Here is a 25421-nt window from a genome sequence, read left to right as displayed (position 1 = left end):
TATTATCAAAAAACACATCTTGATGCTGGACAGCAATGAACCAAATGACACACATTGAACAGATTCATTCCTTGGTTTCAGGGACATCCAACATTTGAGAGGTGTAATTATGATCATGAGGACATACATTTATTTAAATCTGGACCATGTTTGTCCTTATCCTCCTATCTAATTTCTTGTTTTCTTATTGGAAAGTCAATCAAACCGCCATAAGACGTAAAATTACAACAAAGATGACCATGAAGCGTTGCAAACTAGATACAAAATAATCATAATAAACAGCAAAACGACCACAGACGGAAAAACGACTAGAAATAAATGAAAACAAAAAAAAAACACAAAGACACAGAAAAAGAGATTAAAAAAAGTGAAGCAAGATTACCTGAATGTTTTATTTTAGCTTGTCCTCTCATCCTAAAGCAACAAAAAGAAACTCTAAGGAACCTTTAGAGGACATTAATGTTACTTTTTTAGTGTAGTGTAACTAGTTACTACATAATTTCAGTGAATATGCCTACATTACAGTCACCCCAAAACCAGGTAACTCTTTATGTTACTTTTGTTAGACTGACTTGCAACACAACCATTGATCACAACAGCTGTTGCGCGTGCCCCTCACTGAGCAGTAGCTAACTAGTTTGGAGGATGGAAACGCGTCTCTTAAACGGCTGGAAATGTTTCCTTTATTTTTATTTTGTCGGGGGCGGATGTCTAAATCACCATCATGCAGGTAGTGGTACAAAGACTCTTTACACTGCGAAAAAACACGACCTCACACCTCCTGAAACACAAACTACGACCGACAGCACAACAACATGAAGCTCCAGGAAATAGACCGCACCGGTCGCAACTAAAGACGCTCAGGTTAAAAAAAAAAGGCACATGTTAGTCTCTGAGGAGAAAGGACGCAATTGCCGGATTTTTGGGGTGTAGCAGAAAAGTGTTGTAGCGAGTAGTTCAACGAAATGATGTTGGCAGGGAATAATTAGTTAATACTTTTTAAGTGTAAGTTACTTTTTTGAGTAGTGAAACGACCACAAAAAATACCACAAAGAAAAACCAAGGAAGCACAGCATTACCACAAAAGGTACAAAATGACCAAATAAAGACCAAGGAGGCATAAAACCACCACAAAAAGACACAAAATTACCACAGTAAAGAATAAGGGGCACAAAATCTCCACAGAGGATGCAAAATGACTACAGACACATGGTATTTGAAGTTACAAATAGAAGCTATATAATAGCATGATTTCATATAAGAATATTTCAAGTTATTTATTTTGCATTGTTTTATTACACTTGATACAAATATTTAGAATGTACAGTTTAATATTGTAAAATAACAGAGCTTAAAATGTGAGTCTTAACTAGGGGTCGAGAGGTTATTGGCCTGGACGATTATTGGAGCTGATATTTGACATTTTGCTGATTATCTGTTATCTTTATTTTAATGGTTGCTGCTAAAATTAATTAAATTAATTCAAATTTAAATTAAAAAGTGCAAAGAATGTGTCAGCATGGAAGGAACATTTAATTTGCTTTTTTTCAATTTAAATTTTCACTTGAAAAACAGTTGCTGGGAACTTGCTGTATATGATGTTGAAAGTTTCAGTTTTGATTAAACATTTTCTAACCAAAGTTTTACGTTGACAAAGATTTTTATTTTTATTGTAAATGCATATTGGTTCCAAATATCAGTTATCAGTCTCATTAACTACTAATAATCTATACTGACCCTAAAAAACCAATATCAGTCAACCCCTAGTCTTAACACATTTTTGCTTATTTTACAAATGTGGCCCCCATCTGCTCCCAGCCTGGACCCCCTATTCATAAGTCTAGACCTGTACCTGAGCAAATCCACAGTGATTTACTGTAGCTTTGCTGTGCCGGCACTTGAAACTTTTCCTACTCAAAATGACAAAACAGCAAAAACAGTTTGACACCTCTGCACACAAACTCGTGGGAGTGCAGTGCTCTCTCCACCTCTGTTTGAATGTGCATCAGTTATTGAGGGCGTTGGAAGCAGCCGTCTCTCTGATGACACAAACACAACGTGAAGTAACCACAGCCTGGGTGGAGCCGGCATCTCACAACTGAAGCACCATCATTTGGCAACAGACTGAAGATAATCATCACTCTGGGGTTGTTGTTGCCATCAACACTCGCTCAGCTGCTGGCGAGATGAATTGGATTGACTAATTGTGTCATTTAACCTTCAGACCTGCTGACACAGACGCCGTCACCAGCCCGTTAGGTCATTATTTCAGCCTCACTCTGATGACTTTAGATATGACAGAAATACAGAAGTAGCAGCTTTTGCGTGGTGAGTGTCTGCACCAGTGTGTGTGTGTGTGTGTGTGTGTAGTTCTGGTTTTACACACTGCATCTGTGGGAGTATGAGGAAGTAGCTTTTTGAATGTTGCACTGGATGTCTTATAGGTCGCTGGCTGCTGTTAGCTCTGACCATCTGAGCACTGTGTGATGGCTGCTGTCTGAAGAGGTCAACCTGTGGATTTTAACGATTCACACACATAAACACACGCACTCTCTGGACGGTGGACACCTGAGGAGGAGAGGAGGCCCGCTGGAACAATGGTACAGTACCACACCTTCATTTGCTACCTCTCTCACCCCATAGACAGCTGTAACGTGTGTCTACACTCTTTAAACCGAAGCTGGTGTATCCATAACTATATTTAAGGTGATCTCACACAGTTTCACTTTTGATGCATATTGTTTCCCAAAAAATAGCATTTTCAGGACAGGTTTTTGTTTGTAAAAAGCAGTTCATGATTAAATACATTCATTTCAGTCATTTATATCTGACAAGCATGACAGGGTATTTCATGGTTTAATGTTACTTTTGACATGATAAAGGATGTGATAATGTGTCTTAAAGGGTTGCCTCTTCAGGGAAATTCAGCTCCTTCACAGCAGCTGCAGCAGAGAGTTTCCTCTTTTTCAGAACGAGCCCTTTCATTGAGACTCAAACACACTGATTGCTTTTTCTCATATTTCAGATCAAAATGTGGATTTGGACTTGTGAAATTTAGTGTGTATAGAGAGTAAAAATACACATATGATACATACGATATAGGTGTTTATGCTAAAATTAGCTGAAAAAATACATTATCTTGAATATATTGTGAAGTTATTGAGCTGTGTTGAAAACCGCTTTAGCAGTCCCAGCTGTGAGCAGCAGGCAGTTGCAGGAAGAGAACCGGTAGCATGTACAAAGTTTGTAGGGTTTCACAAGAGGCAGAGATGAGGTGTGAGAGGGGGAAGTGGACTACAGGAGAGGCCTAGAGTTTGTGTAAAAACACTTCCTCTTTGCACGCAGAGTGGTCCAAACTCACTTCAGTAATATTGGTAATAACATGCAGCCAACTGATTTTTTTATTTATTTGGTAGATTTAAGGGTGAATATCTCCAAAATGTGCAAACTGATGTAACTGACACTTTTTTTAACTTCAATCTTCAAACACTTTAATGCTCTTAAACAGTTGTCCCATTATGATTTGGCAATTATCCTTTCAAAATAACAGTCATATGTGAGATGCAGGCAAAAGTGTAGTCAAAGAAAGACCTGAAGAGGCCGCTTGTATACAACTGTCCATTAAAATAAGATCGATGTGTTCACAGTGAAGCAACAGAACATGAAGTAACATCATTTGTCAGTAACCTTATTACCTCAAAAGGTCGGAGAAAACACCGGCAACAACATTTATCTGCACATTTTGGAGATCTTTTCTTTTAAATCTACTCAATAAATATGCTGAGGATTGTGGGATGTTGGATTGGATCGGATCACATAGGTTTGTTGGTTTTTTTTACAACTGTGCAGAAATTTCCGGTTTGATGCGACGAGGTTTTTAAGATCTCAGCTGGTGTGACTTCTGCCAAACCACAATATAAAAGAGGTGACTGGCGTTTTGTTTGTGGTTATCAAGGCATCTAAAATTTGCATTTTCAAGTCAACACCAAAATCTATCCAGTAACTGAGCAATGTCTTAAGTGTATAATGTGTTTCTCAATGAACAGTGACATCACTGGATCTTCCCAAATATCACAAACTGTTTTGTCTGGCAGCGGTCTTTACTTTTTGTTTTTTAAAATTAATTTTTGACGCCTTTAAGTACCATGAAAAAAATGGCAACAGGTGTAAGCAACTTTTTTTAGATATGTCACAGTCCACTGGCCATATTTCACCAAAACAAACATCCCTGCAGAAAACAATTTAATACTGAACATTTTAAGTCCACACATCTGATAATATTTATTTTTAAAGTGCATTTTAAGCGCTTAATAGGAGAACAAATTTTAAAAAACACCACGCCAACAGATTCAATAATCCAAAATGATTGGGCGCCATTTATTGCAGAAATGCAAGTGTACAAAAAAAATGTTTTCATGAGACTTTTAAAAAAAAAAAAAAAAGAAGAGAAAACATGTTAACATGTTCAGGGTTCAGGGTTGTAAGTTCATACACTAAAATGAGAGTGAACATATGCAAGAAACAGCAAAATATCATGGATTCACTATTTTACACTTGACCCTGTCTTGTTTTTTTTTTTAATCTTGGAACATAGTTTTAAACAGTAGTTTATTATTATTATTATTAATGGGTAAGGTGGACATTTAAAACTACGAGGAATTCTCCAATGCTCAGACATTTTTATCTTCTTGACCAAATGTAGAAATCTACAGGACATGGCGTTGTTGATCTAGTTAAAGAATATTCTGTTTTTGTTTTTTGTTATTTTAATTTTCAAAAAATTCCATTGAAAGGCCAAAACCATGAACTGATCCTGCTACAACCAAAAATGTGAGCATGTTTCTGCAAACCATGGATACATTACATCTGTACATTATTATGTAGCAGATAGATTGAAACAATAATGCTGTTGATAACATGCGGTCAGGTTTCGGTATTGAAATAAGGTTACGAATAAGGTGACGAACACAGGCAGATTATGAGAAAACGGGCCCCTGGGCACAGACGCACAGCAGGCATCACCACCTCTCATAGGAACAAGACACGCAGACTTTATATTTGTTTAGCCTTTTTCTGGTGTTGTTTTGCATATCTTTGGAGTATCTCTCTGTGTATTTTTGTCTCTTTGTAGTGACACATTTTGTGTGTCTCTGTGGTCATTTTGAGCGTCTTGAGAGCTTGAGTGGTACGTTTGTCTTTTAGACATTTCGCAGATGAAAGCCAGGGGGCCCCTGACCCTTTTGGCCCCTGGGCCTATGCCCCGTAGGCCAGTTCAATAGATCTGAAATCCATCAATGTTTCAGAGAAGTTCATACTTTGGTTTAAAATACTTGCATTTGGTCATGCAATCCTGGCAGAAAATGCAGCCATGTCAGGCAAAAAACCATCAGCTTTTCTTGGTGCTATCACTGGTGAAAAAACAGTGACGGGTTGCTAAAAAACACCTCCATTTGGTGGCGAAAAAGCTGCTGGAAACACAGTGATATACTAAAACACAACCAGTTTTGTTATTGGTCTTGAATAGGGGTCTGCAGCTTGGGTGGCGTCTCGTGTAGGAGTCACGCCATCCACCATCACCTCGACTTCTCTACGGCAAAGTCAGCCCGTATACTACTTTATAAAAATGGATGTGATACATATGAAACGTGCATGGTTTGCAGAAATTTACAATGCCAATATTTTCTTGAGGTGAAGGTGCCGTGTGCTAACAAGTAAAGCATTATACAACTTATTCCCCTGCACAATTTGGGCTCAAATGTTGTCCAAAAACTATTCAAACAATAATGATTTACATTGTTGCACTAGGAGACGTATTCCTTCATACACACACACTGTATTTTATTTTGAGTTAAACCTACACAGTTCTGCTGTATTAATCCAGTTCTAAAAATAGTCCCTAGCAAATAATAATAATAATAATAATAATAATAATAATAATAATAATAATAATAATAATAATAATAATAATAATAATAATAATAATTATTATTATTATTATTATTATTATTGTTGTTGTTGTTGTTGTTGTTGTTGTTGTTGTTGTTGTTATTATTATTATTATTATTATTATTGTTGTTGTTGTTATTATTGTTATTATTATTATTATTACTTTTTTTATATAGCATCTTTAAAGACAGAGTTTATAAAGTGCTTTGACAAACACGGCAAAGCAGAAGCAATAAGGGAGACAACATAATTATAACAGCCAAATGATAATGCCGAACTAAGGCCAGACAAAATTTAAAGTAGAAACAAGCGAAAAACAATTACAAAATAAAAACAACAATATCAACCCATACCAACAAGAGTAAAAAAAAATCAAAGAATATTAGCAGTAAACACAGAAATAATTATACTAATAATATAATTAAACTGATTTGAGACAGAATGAAGGAATAAATTAAAAGACAAACTAAAATGGATGAATTAATATAGACACTGTTCAATGAAAATCGTTTACCCTTTATGTAAGTGAAACTGTCTATTTATGACTTGTTTTTAAGATCAAAAGAGCTTTGTGTCCAGAGCCACGCTGCTGGTTTTGGTCTTTTCAAGGATTTTCTTTATTTATAAGGATATTATAGCATAAAACCAGATATATCCCTTAAGTCTTTAGGATTTGTTAGTTGTAAGCTAAAATTTAGCCCAGAAAAAATGACAAGGCTTTGTTGCTTTTGGTTTGACAAGTTTTAATTAGATTTACACTCATGACTTCAGTCTGAAATTCCCCTCAAGATATTTAAATTTAGAAATAATACTACCCACTAAATGATAACACATATCACATGTACTGTTTATTATGTGTCCACTCACGCCAAGACCTAATTCAAACTACAGTAAATTGCATGACGTTCATTGACATATTTAAAAAAGATAAAATAAAAAAAACAAATTTCCCTGAAAACCTAGTATGACTTATGCGGTATCTGTGAGCTCCATGTTACACCAGCTTTAAAAAAATATATATATATATTTTCAAAATCAAAAGTCCTTTAATAGGGATAATTGATTTGATGTAACTGAAACTGTAACTGTAACTAAAAATAAAATGTCTTAAGCTTTCAAACTTGTGCTCTAGACAGCTTTAGGTGATGTTGAATGCCTATGATACTAATAACAACGCACTAAAAACATACAGGTGTTTAAAGGTGTTTGTTATGGTTTTGCAGCTCTGTTGTTCTATAATGTCATGGTATGCTTTTATTTTTGGGGTCTGAGGTGCATCATGTGAAGCTCACCTGTGTAGAAGTACATGTAGGTCGAAGCCCCAGACCACAGCTCAACCACCGTGCCAACAACAAGACCTGTAAGACTTCACACATCAAACAGACCAGCGTCTTTTAGGGAAAACCAAGAAACGGGAGCCGAGTTCACCTCAGGGTTCTGTAAGAGGGTGTCAACCAAAAAACTGTCACGATCCTCCAAATAGCACAGATATTGTTTCAAAACACAATCATCAAGTTAAAGTCGTCGTCGTTTTTGTGATCTGGTGTTACTTATATGTCACACACAAAACAAAATTTGGTTGTGCTTCTCTAAAAATGTCTAAATTAGAGAATGAGCTCCCCTCATTTGTGACCTGTTGCTTGGCAACCAGCCCCAGCTTCCTGTAATGGCAACCACAGTGGGCTACGTTTTTAAAACAGGCCTGTACTGATGCCAAACTTGTCTTTGTCATTTATTAGATTCCTCAAAGTGCCCTGCAGTCCCCAGTGCTTTTTATTTATTTTGTCCTTTCTTTTAGCTTATTTGTTGTTGTGTTTGTTTTCATCTTCATATAGCTTGTTTGTTCCTGTCTATGTTTTTTGTCTGTTTGTTTCTTAAGTTTTCTTTATATTTCTTGTTTGATCTTTTTACCTACCTACCTAATACCCAGTACCTCTCTTTGTTTGTTTGTTTGTTTCTTTCTTTCTTTCTTTCTGCATGCTTTTTGAGTAGTTATTTACAGAGTAGCGTGGGAATTAGTCCTAAAACCCATAAATGAGTTAGCATTTTGGCACACCCACTCGTCTCACAGTCACTGGGTTTGAACTGCACAGGTCCTGAACTGGTCTGTGGTTAACACAAGCTTGAGAGACTTTTATGATTGTTCTTTTAAAAATATCAGTAAATACCCCCCTGATGAAATTTAAAACTCATATGTGTGAGAAAAGGCGGTTGCTAATAAGAAGCTAAATGAGGGAAGATCACCACACCGGCCTCATTGTGGTGGTGATGTTAAGTCATGTGGTGTAGTCTGAGCTTTATATTTTTGGCAATTGCATTTAGCTTCAAAGTAGTTTTCATTTTTGAGGAATATCTTGCTGAACAAAAGTATCATAAACGTTGTTGTTTACCAAGGAGCTTGTTTTCTGCAATGATCCAAAATCCAGAGATCAGAGATACCATTTGGTATTTTGACGAGGGAACCAAGGTGATGATGGAGACGTTAGCCTACAGAAAAACGTCATCCCTGAAGCACTCCATTAGTTTAATATAATTAGTCTCCTATGTGTCCATAGGAGAAATAATTATTCATCCACATATTGACTTACTGTCTTTGTCTCTCTGGTGTGTGAATTAGGCGAAGTACCACTGGCAGAGTCAAAATGTGAAGCAAAGCGGAGTGGACGACATGGTCCTGCTGTCCAAGATCAATGAGGATGCCATTGTGGAAAACCTCAAGAAAAGATACATGGACGACTACATCTTTGTATCCTGACATTTACGTTTTTTATTATTTATTTTTAGACTGTTATCATTGTTTTAAAATTCGGACTGGTCTTGAAATTGCGAGAGTTGCCACAAATATTGATTTTATTCAATATTTTTTTAAGTTGTTCGTTTTTTTATTGAAGTTTTTCCATTGTATGAGAATCAACACAAATAGAAAAGATCAAGAAAGCAAACAAAAAAACTAACCAATCGAAAAAAACAAAACAAAGAGAAGTCCCTATGGCACAGCCAAAGTAAAAGAAACAAAAATCTACTCCCTCCATCTATACGTTACAGTTGTAATTCACTGAGGAAGAAATATACATAATGTAAGGATGACATGAGATGTGCATGTAAGAATCAGATAAGTTCAGTATTGATTTTGAATTTAACTGCAAAACCATGGAACCATGGAAGATTAGCAACAGTTACAACAGCGGCTAAATGACATGAAAAGACATGTAGAGTCTTGTTTAGATCTTGGTGGGCAGGAAGTCGTATTGTTTGTGGGACAGGAAGTTAAGCCATTGCGTGTCAATAATGTGACTCTTTGTCATCAGATCGCGGCCTCATGCCGACCTTACCTTTACCCTTTATCACTCAAAAGCACCAGAAAATTGAGAGATTAGGAAAAAGGTCATTTTAACTTGGTGACATGTGGGGCATCAGCGTTGTGTTCCCTGTTCCATGTATGTCAAACACATTTCCTGACATAGTCACACAAACTCCCGTACTGCCATATCTGTCTCCACATCAATATGCCGACACAAAACACAGAAATACAGTCCAACATCAACCAAACATATAAGGGCATAAATACAATGAATTCACTCTTCCTCTTCTGCATTCACTGTGTGACTCAACAGCTCACTTCCGTCTTCATCGAGCACAGCTGAACCCATATTTAGAGTCAGGAAACAAAATTTACATTGAATCTGCAACCACGAGCAGCTGACGTCACCTCAAGTAAAACCCCACGGCAGCAAAAAGTCACAATTATTAAGGGCTTTGTTTCAGGGATGACTATTTGTGGATCCTCAATCATTAACCTCTGACCAGCTATTTTCCTACATAGACAAAAAGTATTGAGTTGTAAGTAGACATTAAAAAAAAGTTAATATTCTGAGTAGCTCAACATTTTAGGAAGTGCTTTTATCACAGCTATCAGTACACTGTTTAACCTCTGTGTAATGGTCAGGAATGTAGCACAGGGTCTTTACAGACACCGAAGTCAAACTGGAATTAAAACCTCAGTATGTCAGCCAACACCAGATGAACAGCCTTTGATTTTTCACCCAGTCTCACAGCACAGCTCAGGTAATGATATCAGTGTGTTGGTTAGTCTCACCACTTTGGTTCAGAATGAAATATCTTGACAACTATTCATTGGATTGCCATGAATTTTGGTAAACACACTCAAAGTTCCCAGAGATTGAATCCTGATGACTTTGGTGATCCCCTAACTTTTCCTCTAGGGCCACTGTGAGGTTGACTTTCATGGTTTGAGTAAAATATCTCGACAACTCTTGGATGGATTGCTATAATTTGTAGCCAGCTGGCACTGGATGATGATGTCAGAAAGAGTTTGGACTCTTCTGTCGGACAGATGTTAAAATTTGGTCAGAATGAAAATCAGGCTGAAGACATTTTCAATATTGGCATTAGGTAAAGTTTTACTGACATTGTATTTTGGTCACCCAACGTCACAACCTAAATTCAAGCAAATATATTCTAACAACTTTAGTGGTCGGCTGGGTGTGTGTCCCCTAACTTTTGGCCTAATCTTCTGTCATAATCAGGTCAAAATTCAAATCTGCCCTTTACTTTTATTTAAAACCCTTATTACACTCAGCTTACTATACTTAGCATTGGCATGTTAGTATTATGAACACTGCCAACATAGCTGTGGACTAAAGACTAAAGATAAAATCTAAAGACCTTTGAGGGTTCATTTGGTAGACTAACTGTCAGTTACATAATGTAGATTTCACTTTAGGAGACTCAGACATTGATGTGAAATACCAAGGACATGACCTTGATTCCCAGATAACTGCTTGCTAATAGACTCGAGGTGATTATCCATTTATAAAGTACTGTACGTTTACTGATAAAATGGTACCAGAACTTAACACAACACTATTGAGCAATAACTGAATTACTGTCAGAGATTGTATCTCTGATTGCTTAATATTATTGTGAAAAGGCAGTTGGCTGTCTGCTTCTTTAAAAGAGGAACATGATAGGAGCTGTGTTGTTAGGTAAACATAAACTGCTCAAATATTGTGAAGTAGACACCAAATCCTGATCAGTCTCACGCAGCCAATATTAGGTTATCGTGGATGTAGCTTCATATGTTGGCTGATAAGCAGGGCGCTTTAGCTGGCTGGAGAAAGTGGAAGTATTTACCCAGGGCTCAGATAGGAGTAGGGGCCTCAAATAGCCTGGAATAAAAAGTTTGGTTTTGTTAGATTTTTTTTCTAAAGAATTAAGTGCCATAAATACATAAAAATTGGCCGCATAAATTAGTTAAAAGAGTGAACTCCTGCACCAGGATTTGTCTCTAAATGCAGCTAGAGCTGAGTGAGCAACTGCATGCTGCTGGAGCACTAACATACACCCAATGCAAAACAGAATACATAAGATATTATATTATATGTATGTATATGTATATGTATTATAGGTGTATATATGTGTGTGTGTGTGTGTGTGTGTGTGTGTGTGTATACACATATATTATTATATCATATGTTTATCTGTGTTGGCATCAAAAAGGAGATATTAGTGAGGCCATTGAAAATGTACTTAAGGTGATTCAAAAACGTATTTTTACATCACGTTCCTGATCTTGGCTGCTCAGACATACATCGGTCCTGTGCTGATATCAGTTAACCCGTTCAAACAGATGCCCTACTTCACCGACAGGGAGATTGAACTGTACCAAGGAGCTGTGAGTAAAAGTCTTCAGCATTTTATCACCAATCTCTGTAAAGTTGTTGTGTTGTGGTCCACCCTGCTGTTTTATACTCCCTTAACCTCGCATTTGTCTCTGCAGGCCCAATATGAGAATCCTCCGCACATCTACGCGTTGTCTGACAACATGTACAGAAACATGATGATTGACGGAGAGAATCAGTGTGTCATCATCAGGTGAACAGCCCTGTTTTTCTCTCCAGTGTTTCCATTCTGTGTCTGACATTAGACTGTGTTAGTGTTGGTAGTTTGAGTAATGTCATGTTGTTTTGTGTTGTATCTGGTGTGTTGTATCCAATTTTTCATGGTCGTGTGGTAGCGGTGAGAGCGGTGCTGGAAAGACGGTGGCTGCCAAATACATCATGGGTTACATTTCCAAAGTTTCTGGAGGAGGATCAAAAGTTCAGGTAGAGAACACAAGCAACCACTGAAATACACCTTTAAAGTGTTTGAACTTTGCGGAGGCATTTCTTTAGTGTCTCACATTGTATGTGTGTGTTTATGTGTGCTGCAGCATGTAAAAGACATCATCCTGCAGTCTAATCCTCTGCTGGAAGCCTTTGGTAATGCCAAGACTGTCCGCAACAACAACTCCAGTCGTTTTGTGAGTAAAATCTTTATTTCAAGAACTACTGCAGATGACCTAAAGATTCTAAACTAAGAAATGTACTTACAAATATTTTCCTATGTTTATTGTCAATACTTACAAAATTTCAGCACGTGTGATAGGAGCTTTGATGTCATGGGACTGTAGCTCTATAATAATTGGGACAGTTCACCCCAAAATAAAAAATCCATATTTTCCTTTCACCTGCAGAGCTATTTATCAATCTAGCTTGTTTTGGTTTTGCAGAGTGATAGAATTATTGGCCATAGACCCATAAAAGCTAAATTTCTATATTTTTCTCACACATGTTGAGTTGAAAAATGCAATTGAAAGTTTATCCTTTAACCTAGGAAACAACAGTCAGCAAAAAAAAAAACCTCCCAAATCTTGGGCTAACACATGAAGATTGTGTGTGCAACTTAAAGCTCCTGAACAGCTACCAAATGTTGCTGTTTTCAATCAATTTCAAATCTTAATAAGAAGAGTTGCCCATTTAAAATATATTAAAAATATATATGAATGCCAGCAATACAAATTTATGGGTTATTTTTCAGTTTAATAAGTGATGTATGTGTATGAAATGTCCAAAATTAATAAAAAATGTCCAAAATGAATGAAAAACGTCCAAAAGAAAAAGGTTAACAGTTAAAAGCACATAACGAAAAGAAATAAGCCAATTCTCTCAATTGAGAAGCTAAAACTGTGTAGGTTTCTTTTTTTTTTTATAGAAAGTAACATTAACAATTTAATTGATTCTTAGAATCGATTTTAGTCAAGCCACTTAATTAATAAATCAATTAACAATTTCAGCTCTGATGGGAACATGATAATAGTTACTAATTGTGTAATCCAGAGAGATTATAGATCCAAAGGAGAAAGAAACTTCTTTGAAGAGCAGCTTATCTGGAAATATACAGGAGCCGATTAGCGTGTGATTGTGGCACTTCTAAGCACCACAGAAACATTGATTCAGCGAAGAGCAGCATTGGTTTGATGCTCACAAAAATACATTTCATTTAATCCCCCATCTTTTCTCATCAGAGGGGTCCTTATGTTTACACCTCTAAACCACATCGCTGTGTACGTGTGCAGCATTAGTGCACAACATACATTTGTTAGGTTTCCTGTCACTGCACAAGTGATTTTGTGTACCGGTCATGGTAGACAGATGTATGCAGTTAAAAATAAAATTGTTTTCTTTATTTGCATGTATTTATTGTTTATTATAAGGCTTTAGTGGTGTGTCAAAATGAGTGCACGACAAAGAGAACGTTTTCTTCCCACCCTGGTATTTTGTAGCTGTTGACTTGACCTGATTTGACAGATTTATCAGAGCCTGTTTGTCACGTCTATTCAACAGGGGAAATACTTTGAGATTCAGTTCAGCAGAGGAGGAGAGCCAGACGGGGGCAAAATCTCAAACTTCCTGCTGGAGAAATCAAGGGTGGTGAGCCAGAATGAGAACGAGAGGAACTTCCACATATACTATCAGGTCAGAAGCTGAAGAGACACGCACAAATACATCACAGCTGCCTTAAAATGCCTTGAAATAAAACCTGCTTCTTTGGAAAACTAGCATTTTGACAAAATTCCTGTTTTTCTGGAGCCCTCTGCCTCACAGACTCATGTTGAACAACTCTCCTACCTGCACTATTGTCTTCCAGTTGATAGAGGGCGCCAACGCTCAGCAGAAAGAGGGCCTGGGCATCATGACCCCAGACTACTACTACTACCTCAACCAGTCTGGGACCTACAAGGTTGATGGGACCAACGATAGCAAAGACTTCCAAGAGACTATGGTTCGTACTGTATATGCTGGAGAAAATCAACCATAAGGTTGAGATCCCCCTGATGGGTCATAAGATAAACTGTAGTGGCCTTGTGATGATTAATTGAATGAGAAAAGAGAAATCACACAAATTAATGCTTGTTCATTAGACATTTATTAAACTATGCTTCTTTCTTATAAATAACAAGATAGTTTAAGCTCTTTTTAACACTAACAGACAAATCAAACACTGACTCTAGATAAGGCCATTTATGTTTTTGCATCGGCCACTGTACATATTTCTCCTACACTCTTATATATTTCATATGAGAGAAGTTTCAGATCCACATAATCCTACACACTGGACCTATGATAGGCTTTGCTCAGTATAACCACATTTCACTTAATAATACTTAATAAATGTGATCTAGTTTTCTAGAGAAAACTCTTAATTAATGACCCAGTATTTGTAGAATATGGTCATGTAAAATAAGATATAAATAAGTGATTTATAAAAGAGCCAATATGACACTAATATGCACAGAATAGGCTGCTAATCTATAGTGAATATGTGTACCTCAATAAAAAGTGTTACCAAATATTCTTATTTGGTGTTTACAGTCACATTGTTTTCATTAAATCTCATCCATGCTTGTTACTTCAAGTTCCACCCTCACTGTCTGCTTTCATGCCGTGGTCTCCAGGAAGCCATGCACGTGATCGGGATCCCAGCGGACATCCAGAATCAGGTGCTGCAAATTGTTGCAGGCATCCTCCACCTGGGAAACATCAGCTTCATTGAGGCAGGCAACTATGGGCAAGTGGAGAGCACAGACTGTGAGTGCGACACATGCACATAGATCAGACACACATGGATGCACTTATCCATGCAGGTGCACAAACATTCCCACCTGGCATATAAAATGTCCCATTTTGGCCCCGAGGGATGTGAGTCAATTAGAGCTCACCATAACAAAGCAGTCCCATGGCAGACTCCCTGCTAATTGATAGAGTCTGTGCACATCATGCAGTACCACCTTGTTTATCTTCTCCTTTGTTTGCTGCCTGGGGATTCCCTGCACAATAGATAATTGGTGTTTACATCCAGCATGGCCATTTTACCACCCTGGAGTTGCTTGTAAAATTAAAGCTACTGCAGACTATTCAATTATTTCTACAATAGCCACAGAAAGACACACTCTCAGGCATTCTGTTCACTTTCAGCCTCGAAGCTGCATATATTAATCTTTAATACAAGGCTTATTTAGGTATCAGTGTTTTTTTGGTTGATTTGAAATACAACTTTGCTTTTGTTTGCTCCAGTGCTCGCCTTCCCCGCCTATCTGCTGGGTATTGACCCCAGCCGTTTGCAGGACAAGCTGACCAGCCGCAAGATGGAGTCAAAGTGGGCTGGGAAGTGTGAGTCCATTAATGTGACCCTGAACCAGGAGCAGGCCACCTACACAAGAGACGCCCTGGCCAAAGCCCTCTATGCACGACTCTTTGACTACCTGGTGGAGGTAGTCAAACTTTTATGTCAGGAGCAACAAAAACAGATTAAAAGAACTGAGCAAACCACTTTTTACTGATATGCTTTTACAGGCTGAAATAAATGCATTTGCATTTTACATTTACCTTCTGCTTTTACCTTGTCTGTCCTCTCCAGGCTATAAATAAAGCCATTCAAAAACCACATGAAGAATTCAGTATCGGAGTACTTGACATTTATGGCTTTGAGATATTCCAGGTTAGTCCTCTCATAATGTACAGTTTCATAATATTTATAGGCAGGCATGAGAAAAACAGATGTTAGTTTTACAGATGGCGCAGCACAGCAGGATGTGTTTTACTGTGGTGATAATCTGTCAGTGACTGGATTGTGTTCTACCCCCGACAGAGAAATGGCTTTGAGCAGTTCTGCATCAACTTTGTCAACGAGAAACTGCAACAGATCTTCATTGAACTGACTCTGAAGGCTGAGCAGGTAGCTACAGTTATTTTATTGATTTTGTCAACTCTGCCACAGCTCTTTATTTGTCTTCCTTTTCTCTTAACCTCTGAATTAAGATGAATAATCTGAGTTCTGCTTGATAGAGACAGAGAAGGGGGCTTCTGTTTCATTGAGTCTTAAAAGGATAGTTTAGATTTTTTTATGTAGAGTTGTACTTATCCAGAATCCGTGGCGGTCAGCATGCCCTTAGTTTGGAGAAGCAGGCTGGAGTACTGCCACTGAAACAAAGCTGAACTGCAGTGGACAGGGGCAGCAGCAGTAGACCAGCAGCTCCCGTGCTCAGTGAGGTAAAATTACTCTTTTAGTCAATGGAGTCTGGTGGCTTTGAAGAGAACACAGGTAATGGCTTCAGTTCCCTGTCAGAAAGGGCTGTCTGACAGCAAGGTAAAGCTGTGGAAATACTAAATACAGTGCAAACGTAACCCTTAAAGCATTGTTGATTTTTTAGAAGGCTTAAATACCTTTTGCTTAACCCCTGTCCACAGCAGTTAATTGCTTATCTTTCGTGGCAGTATTCCTGCCTGTTTCTCCGAACAGGGTGCGTGACTACCATCATCTGCTGTATGTAATTCACTGACTCTGATAACTGCCACTTCAAAAATCCCACCTATCACTTTAATATGACTGTGTATATTCGAAATACATTGTTTTAAGCTTACCTTTGAGCTCTTTTCTTTCTTTTATCTGCTAATTTTCTCTCAGGAAGAGTATGTGCAGGAGGGCATCAAGTGGACTCCAATCGAGTACTTCAACAACAAAATTGTGTGCGATCTCATTGAAAATAAATTGGTAAGCTTGTACCGGCATCACCATAACCAAGGCACCAACAAATAAATACAGACATGGTTTGGATCAATATGAAGTGGTTCATAAGTCCATCTGCAGTGAACTGCTGGGGTGCTCTACATACAAAAATTAATAAATAGATAAAACAGCATGTCAATTATTCCCAAAGACAAAATCAGGAAAAGGGCAGCACTCCAGTGATCACAAATGGCAAAGAAAATCACCACATCTGAGATACCATGTGAATTATTTTTATTTTTCTGTTCTGTTTTTTGTGAAGCATTTTATAGTGTTGTGTTTTGTAATGTTTTTACCAATATTTTAAATAGGATTGTTTGGATCTTGTTCTTTTATTAACTACTTAACATCAAATAATGCCTGTTTGCACTGGTAACTTGCACAAGGGTTTTTTTCTTTTTCTTTCTAAACACTTCCAAATGCACAAAATCAGTTTGCAAGTGGTGATTGTTAACAGTAAAATGAATGCACACCATCCTCTCCTTGCAGAACCCTCCTGGCATAATGAGTGTGCTGGATGATGTGTGTGCCACCATGCATGCCAAAGGAGAGGGTGCAGATGGGACGCTGCTGCAGAAACTGCAGGCCGCTGTGGGAACACATGAACATTTCAACAGCTGGAACTCTGGCTTCAACATACATCACTACGCTGGCAAGGTAGAAAACAAACTGGGATATTACCCATTGACAAGGACATGTTTTTTATATATCTGAAACAGTGTTGCTGTCTCTAATGCTTGTTGGCAGACATGTGCTGTGATTGAGGTGTTAAGTCACACCAAGAGGAAGTAAACATTAAACCACAAACACATTTTCATTCAAATTTCCTGACAATGTTCTCTTTCAAATAATAATGTTAGTTGCCTAGCTGGGAAAACTGACGCAGCAGTTATAATGTCTGGTGTCGTCTCAGGTGTCATACGATATCAACGGCTTCTGCGAGAGAAACCGGGATGTGCTGTTCCCTGACCTCATTGAGCTCATGCAAAGCAGCGAATAGTAGGACTCTTACACCAATCTGATGTTTCCAGTTATGATATATTTAGAAAAGAAATGCAATGAAAAAAAAAATCTGTTACATTTGTCTCCACAGTAACTTCATCTGTAGCTTGTTCCCTGAAAACCTCAACAACGAGAAGAAAGGCAGGCCAACCACAGCCAGCTCAAAGATCAAGGTGAGGGTTTAGACAGAGAGTTACTGCAAGGTCTTTCAATTAGTGTAACAGACTAAAAAGACTGTTTTGGGTGTATCTGCATCAATCCTGTGCTGGTGTTTCCGACAGAAACAAGCTAATGATCTGGTGAAAACGCTGATGAAATGTACTCCGCACTATATCCGCTGCATCAAACCCAATGAGACAAAAAGGCCGAAAGACTGGGAGGAGAGCAGGTCAGCATCCTTACTGTGACAAACATTAAATACATCGTAAAAACTCTTTGATTAATGGTCTTCCATCTGCTTTTAGGGTTAGGCATCAGGTCGAATACCTCGGACTGCGGGAAAACATTCGTGTGAGAAGGGCTGGATTCGCGTACCGCAGAGTCTTCAACAAGTTTCTGATGAGGTGATGAGGTGTAATTCATTTTGAAAGGATGCAGCCGTTTTTGTGTATTTATCCTGAATAAAGAACAGAGCGTAAAACTCAATCAAAGTAATATTGTGTGTGTGTGTGTGTGTGTGTGTGTGTGTATGTTATGGATTTGTTGTATGCAGGTATGCCATTCTGACAGCTGAGACGTGGCCCTGTTGGAGGGGTCCAGAGCAGCAAGGGGTCCTTCACCTCCTCCGCTCAGTCAACATGGATAACGACCAGTACCAGATGGGACGCACCAAGGTTTTTGTCAAGAACCCTGAATCAGTGAGACACTTTTTTTTATATATTTCAGTCTGGGTTGTATTTTGCATTTGTATTGACGAGTGATTGAACGTAAAGAAGTATGTATTCAAGTACTCTACTTAAGTGCAAATTTGAGCTTTCATTTCTTAACTCAAGTATTTATATTTCATGCTACTTTATAGTTCCACATCACTACAATTCAGAGGGAAAATTTGTACATTTTACTATAGAAATCATATGATGATGTTATAAAATACAATGCATTGTTAGTAATAAAACTGCTCAACAGCAATACATTGTAATAAAATTAGCCTCACCAGTGAAATGCTGCTTAAAGAAACACTTCACCCCAAAATAGACAATATGTATTTTTCCACTCACCTTTAGTGCTATTTAGCAATTTAGATCTTTTTTGTGTGAGCTGCTGAGTGTTGGAGATATCGGCTATAGAGATGTCTGCCTTCCCTTCAACATAATGGAATTAGATGGTGCTCATGTTGTGGTGCTCAAAAAGAAAAAAGTGCATATGAAAAGCGCAGCAGCAATCTCTCTTTCCAGAAATCATGACCCCGTTACTCTAGATTATCCACAGACCTTGTAGTGAGCAGTTTCATGTAGGAGCTATTTTCTTTCTACCAAACATCACCATGCAAAAGTGTGCATCTATTACTACCTCACATAGAACCACTGACATAGCTAATGTTACAGGGCAGCAGAGGAGGATGCTATTATTGTTTACATCTCGCGCTGTCATGAGCATGAGACTGGATGTGTGCTTCCATTTTGCACGGTGATACGGTTGGCAGGTGTAGTTGGGTTTGGTGTTCACAAGTTGTTTCTGCTGCCCAAAGTGTCTAAAATATTCATTATTGCACGTTCAAGCAAGGAAAATGAAAACTGAAAACTTTGACTTCTTGGTACTGGTCTGCCTGTTTCATAATGAAACATTTCAATTCCCTCTAAATGATATGCCAAAACATGTCTGTGAACTGCAGCTCATTTAAACAAACATTCATATTAGAAGACAGTAAATCGCTGCAATAAAACATATTTTCAGAAGTAACTGATAAATTTAAACTCCTTCATGCTCCACAGCTTTTCCTGCTGGAGGAGATGAGGGAGAGGAAGTTTGACACTTTTGCTCGGATCATTCAGAAATCCTGGAGAAGATATATTGCCAGGAAGAAGTATGAACAGATGAGGGAGGAGGGTAAGTTACAAAGACAAAAAAAACTGTTTCAACCAAACATATGGAGCTGTGATCCTAAATGTTCTCACATCGTTGCGAAACAGCTTCAGACATCCTGTACAACTCGAAGGAGCGGAGGAAGAACAGCATCAACAGAAACTTTGTCGGAGACTACCTCGGCCTGGAGCAGAGGCCTGAGCTGCGGCAGTTCCTGGCCAAGAGGGAGCGTGTTGACTTTGCTGATTCTGTCAACAAGTTTGATCGCAGGTTCAAGGTGAAGCTTCACAAAATATTGTTATGTTTAGTTTGACTTAATTTGACCAACAAGGAAATCCCAGAGAGATGTGTAAATGTGGTACAGTGATCAGTAAGATTGCTCTTTGGGGACTTCTCCTTTCTGACATTGCCCACAATTCTCACTTCTGTTTTTTTTTTTCTCACAACCCAGTCTATCAAGAGAGATTTGATCTTGACCCCCAAAGGAATCTATCTGATTGGTCGAGAGAAGGTAAAGAAAGGACCTGAGAAGGGACAGATACAGGAGGTGCTCAAACGAAAACTGGAATTTGGAAGCATCAGTGGTGTCTCTCTCAGGTAGCTCTATAGTTTATAAGAGATACATTAACTAACCTGGCAACAGTAACACTTGATACTGTGATGAAACATACATGAACTACGACGCTGCATTGTTGGTCAGTAATCACAGTCTCTGTCACTTTTACAGGAAGAGTAAATATAGCAGATGTATTGCATATTTTTACAGAATTTGATCTGCTTATTATGTCTTTATGATCAAAAAAAACTTACTACTACATGATTTAAGGCTCACTTCACACCCAAAATGATAATTTGTCAGTTATTCACCTGGTGTTACACTGAAGTCAAGGAGAAACCTTTTTTTTTAATAAATCATCACATGCCTCCAAGGTGAATGAAGAATATAAAAGGTGATTATTTTTGATGAATTGGACAGTCTGTATCCGACAACAGCAAAACTGTACAAAAACATCCGTTTCCAAACTCTCACACGACTTGTGCAATATAATCAAAGTCTTATTTATTCAGTCATAGTCTCTTTACTTCCCACACATATACTTTACTATTTAAACGTCAAGTGTGTAGGATTTAGTAACATGTAGTTGTGAAGTTATAGAGCTGGAATTTCTCCCATGTGCCAAGCATGGCAAAAAACTGTGGTGACAGATGCGAAAACACGAATGGCCCGATTTAAAGCCAGTGTGGGATTTGTCCATTCTGGGTCACAGTAGAACAATATGGCCCCTTCCACGGAAGAGGACCTGCTCTGTATGTAGATATAAACAGTTTAATCTTATGAGGTACGCTACATGAGGTGTGTTAGAGTTTGTATTTGGAGGTAAACATGGTGCCATTGTACTTAATTTCATCAAGAATGTTCTCAGGTTTTGGATTGTTTGGTCTTTGGAGGCATGTGGGTAAAACAAAGTTTATCTTCATGAATTCAACCTAATACAAGGTTAGTGACTGATAGACAAATGATCATTTTGTGGGTTAAATATTTCTTTAACACAAACAATGTTATGCTGGGTTTACATTGGAGACATTTTACTGACACACACAATAAATTGAAACCCTAAGAAAAGTGCGCATTCTTGAATCGAAATATTTCTTGTAATTGTAGATGAGAAATTCAATTGTATTGTGTAGCTTTCCTTAAAATCTCTCTTTGGTCTTTTTTGTGTTCAGTACAAGACAGGATGATTTCTTCATCCTACATGAGGCCCAGTACGACAGCCTGCTCGAGTCCAACTTTAAGACTGAGTTCCTCAGCCTGCTGTCAAAACGCTACGAGGACGTGACCAAGAGAAAACTGACAATCTCCTTCACTGACAGGTGGATGAACCTGCAAACTCAGACAACGTACATTTACATAGAAACTCATAAACCTCTAACACACTTTGTTCCCACTCAGGCTGGAGTTCAGAGTGAAGAAAGAGGGCTGGGGTGGAGGAGGCTGCAGGGTGGTGGTGTTTCAGAGGGGGCAGGGGGACCTGGCCCAGCTCAAACCTGGAGGAAAGACCCTCACCATCACAGTAGGAGACGGTCTGCCTAAGTCCTCCAGTAAGTCAATAGAAACAGGCACAGTGCAGCCTTGAAATAAGGAGAGGAACGGCAAACTGAAGATTACGAAAATGAAAAATGTTACCATACATTGATTTTTATTTATACAGATGTTTTAACTAAGCTTTTATTTCATCAGAGCCAACCAGGAAGAGTGCTCCACAGTCTCGTGGTGGAGGGAGAAATCATGATGGCAGCCGAGGTAAAGTTACAATTATTTTAACTCTTTAATTTTCATTGTTATGTTCAGTATATTATTTGTATATATTGATCATTTATATGACCCTTTAGACTCCAAAATACATAACACATTTACTTATGTACAACTTCTAAGTACTTTATATGACTGTACTGTGTTTGCATTTGTCTGTTGCTCAGTGCTTCATCACATTTACCATTGCTCTGACTGGTTGTGGGTTTATCCAATTGCTCAGTTGCACTTTAGTCTTCAGTCATTGGTAACGCCTTTTGGAAATCAAAAATGAACAAAGAGGCTCAAAACTAACTCGTGTTTGTAATTTTTTCTGGTGATGTCAGGCAAATAGCTAGATGATTTACATTCAAAACAGATGATCATCATAGATTAAATTACCCTACAGCAGAGATTAGCTTTACTTTAACCAGCTACAACAAAACATCCCTGCATACTCATTAACGCATCAGCAGTAACAATACAGTACTGAGATATCATACTGACAAGGGTTATTCTGCCTGCATTAGGAGTACTTTACTTTTGATTCTTTAAGTGTATTTCAGTGCTCATACTCAAGTACAAATAAAAAAATTGAGAACCGGATTCGTAGTGCTCTTGCAGTGAAGCATTTTTTCTTGTCATTTTTCTGCTTATATTAGTGAAATATCTGAATACTGACCATTCCAAACCCACTATGTAATCTAAAAACTGTATTTTCAAGATAATATCTGGTTTAAGTATTTTTCATTCAGCAGCAGCTGTACCAAAGTCTGGAGGTTATTTGGGTTTTATCTTTATCTTTATTCCACTTTCTCTGTCCTCAGCACACCAGAATGGAGCAGCTAAGTTTTCCAGAGCCCCTCACAATCAGCCATCAGATATCACATATTCGTCCCCGCACAAACAGGGCAGGCCACCCAGCACAGCCCTGCCCAAACTGGGCTCCCAGCGAGCGCCCCGAGTCCCAGCCCACAACCAGCACAACCAGGGGAACATGGACTTCCTTAATGTGCCTGACCAGGGCATGTCAGGGTGAGAAATATCACCTCATGAGACATAAACAAAGGGAAGGAATAGATGATGACAGGCAGCATGTGTGGGTGGAGCTGATTAGTCACAAGGAATCAGCGTATAAAAGCTTTATGAGCTGTCAAGACATGTCAGGGTGAGGCTCGGCACTCAGATGAATGGATTTTATACTGAGAGAGACAAACCTGTTTATAAAGACCATTTTCAGGTTTTTCAAATGGAAAACACCCACTCAGCTGTTAGGTTAATAATAACAATAATAATAATAAAAAAATGTATTTGTGGGCGCCTTTCAGAGCACTAGAGGACACCTTACAGGAACATCAAATAAAAACTAAAAAAAAGATTATTTTAAAGTGGTGGTGTAAGGCACTTATCCATAGTCAGGTTATTACCTACAGTAGATGGAGGTCAGGAAGAGAAGCAGTACAAGCATGGAACAAAACATAAACATACATACTTTGTTTGAATATGAAAACATAAGGAACTTTACTGGGAAGCTACTGAATTATATCAAAACCAAAAAAAAGGACCCTCCCTTAATCAAAGTTAAACAATTAATTTGTCAGTATACAAAAATATATAGATCACATGAATTCTTAGCAGGACATGTAACACATCGTCACATCTTTTGGTTTCTCCCTTTTTAATTATATCCACCCTTGCCCCCTCTAATGTCATCTTTCCACTGGTTTTAAATGTAGTTTCTTTGGTGCAATGTGAGGAAACCATGTATTTACTAGGAGCACTCTTAATACATCAATGCACTGGCCCATTTTATTGAATTGGTGATTTTTAATCTGCAAAGGTCTTGATGAAAATGGCGTTTGTCAAAGTCCCTAAAATCAGAAACATTTAATAAATTAAACCTAAAACCTAAACCAAACCTAAAAGTGCTTTCTGTGGTTCAGCTTTCCCTGTATGATAAGCCTTTTTTAGCCTCAAAAAAAAAAAAAATCTGGGTCACTGTTCGTCTGCAGATGTTTTTATCCCTTTGTCACATTTCTCTCTCTTCATCACAGGAAGCAGAGGAGAAGGAGCATCAATCAGCGACCTCCTCCTGCTCCTAAACCACAGCCTCGACCTCAGGGTCCTCGCTGCCGAGCACTGTATCAGTACATCGGGCAGGACACGGACGAGATCAGCTTTGAGGTCAACGACGTGTTCGACCTTGTCAAAGAAGGTAGAAGGAAGCAAGAAGGGGCATGAATAGAGATCAAAACAAATAATCAGCTGGTTCTAAATGAATTGGGAGATATTTGAAACAGTGATTCATGATGTTTTTCTCTGCGTATTTTCTGTGCAGATCCATCAGGCTGGTGGACGGGCAGGATCAGAGGACGGGAGGGTCTCTTTCCTGGTAACTATGTGGAAAAGATTTGAACAGGACTTGATCTGTCCTGGTGGACTTTGTCAGTTGACAAATGTGTATTTTGTTAAAAGCAGCACATACCATTTGCCAAAGCAACTGCCTGTGAATTGTTTGCGGTAGATCTTTGTCCAAAATGAAAATTGTTGAAGGTTGGACGTCGCTGACATACAAGCGTTAAACACAGATCCACTGCACAGAGCTGCTCAGGTTTCATCTCTGTTGTTGCTCTGAATGACCTATAGCAACGAGATCTGTGATTTCACCTGCACTCCCTCAACACCTCTCTTTATGCCACTGAAAATTACTCAAAGTTAAAGTTACAGGAGCGTGACCTGAGTATACTGCATTGCTCTTCTGCTGAAAATATATTAAACTTGGCTGCTGTATTTTCACCATAGAAAACCTGCAGATCGATCAAAAGACCGCGACAGAAAAAATACTTATGATTTCACTCGAAAAAAGATAATAACGGTATTGTTTTCTCATTTATTTTTACACCTAAATAAAAGAAAAGAAATGTATTTTCCTGTTTTTACCTCAAGGACTTTTGCACTGGTTTGAGTTGTATCATCAGTAAGTTATAAACGGTCTCTAAACTTAAAAACAGAGAAAGGTGACCGATTAACTTTACATTTTAGAAGTGTTTTGCATTTTACATTTTAAATTTTTGGTTGATTTTGTAAAATAATGTAATTCCCTCACAGTCAATCAATATCTTTTTTGTAAAGAAAAATAAAGAGATTTAACACTCTGGATTGATTTTTTTTTTTTTTTTTTTTTTTTTTTACTTTTTCATTGAAATGTTCACATGGTAAAGTTCATTAATTAAAAAGTTAATTAGTTAAA

General features: G+C 38.1%; 1 protein-coding gene across 3 annotated transcripts; it reads left to right on the top strand.

Moving 5' to 3' along the window:
* The first annotated feature begins 599 nt into the window (after positions 1–599).
* Positions 600–25328, top strand: myo1f (myosin IF). Of its 3 annotated transcripts, none has more exons than XM_088077559.1 (29): positions 600–730; positions 2445–2600; positions 8564–8692; positions 11552–11641; positions 11747–11841; positions 11984–12071; positions 12179–12268; positions 13632–13763; positions 13936–14070; positions 14744–14876; positions 15363–15559; positions 15706–15786; positions 15937–16023; positions 16753–16839; positions 17344–17511; positions 17768–17853; positions 17948–18029; positions 18138–18244; positions 18321–18419; positions 18569–18713; positions 19788–19902; positions 19986–20155; positions 20330–20475; positions 21607–21753; positions 21833–21981; positions 22121–22183; positions 22999–23206; positions 24226–24386; positions 24510–25328. In XM_088077559.1, exons 2-29 carry the CDS (start codon positions 2598–2600, stop codon positions 24584–24586), a joined length of 3270 nt encoding a protein of 1089 aa, XP_087933685.1. In that variant the 5' UTR covers positions 600–730; positions 2445–2597; the 3' UTR covers positions 24587–25328. The 3 variants fall into 3 exon arrangements, with proteins under 3 accessions (XP_087933685.1, XP_042370894.2, XP_042370885.2); XM_042514960.2 differs by lacking the exon at positions 600–730 and adding an exon at positions 2113–2259; XM_042514951.2 differs by lacking the exon at positions 600–730 and adding an exon at positions 2124–2328.
* The last annotated feature ends 93 nt before the right edge of the window (positions 25329–25421 follow it).

The sequence above is a fragment of the Plectropomus leopardus genome, chromosome 5, assembly GCF_026936395.1.
Source record: "Plectropomus leopardus strain MGB_pleo_1.0 chromosome 5, ASM2693639v1, whole genome shotgun sequence".
NCBI lineage: Eukaryota > Metazoa > Chordata > Actinopteri > Perciformes > Serranidae > Plectropomus > Plectropomus leopardus.
Note: the sequence above shows the minus strand (reverse complement) of the source record. Positions and strands in the feature narration are given on the sequence as shown.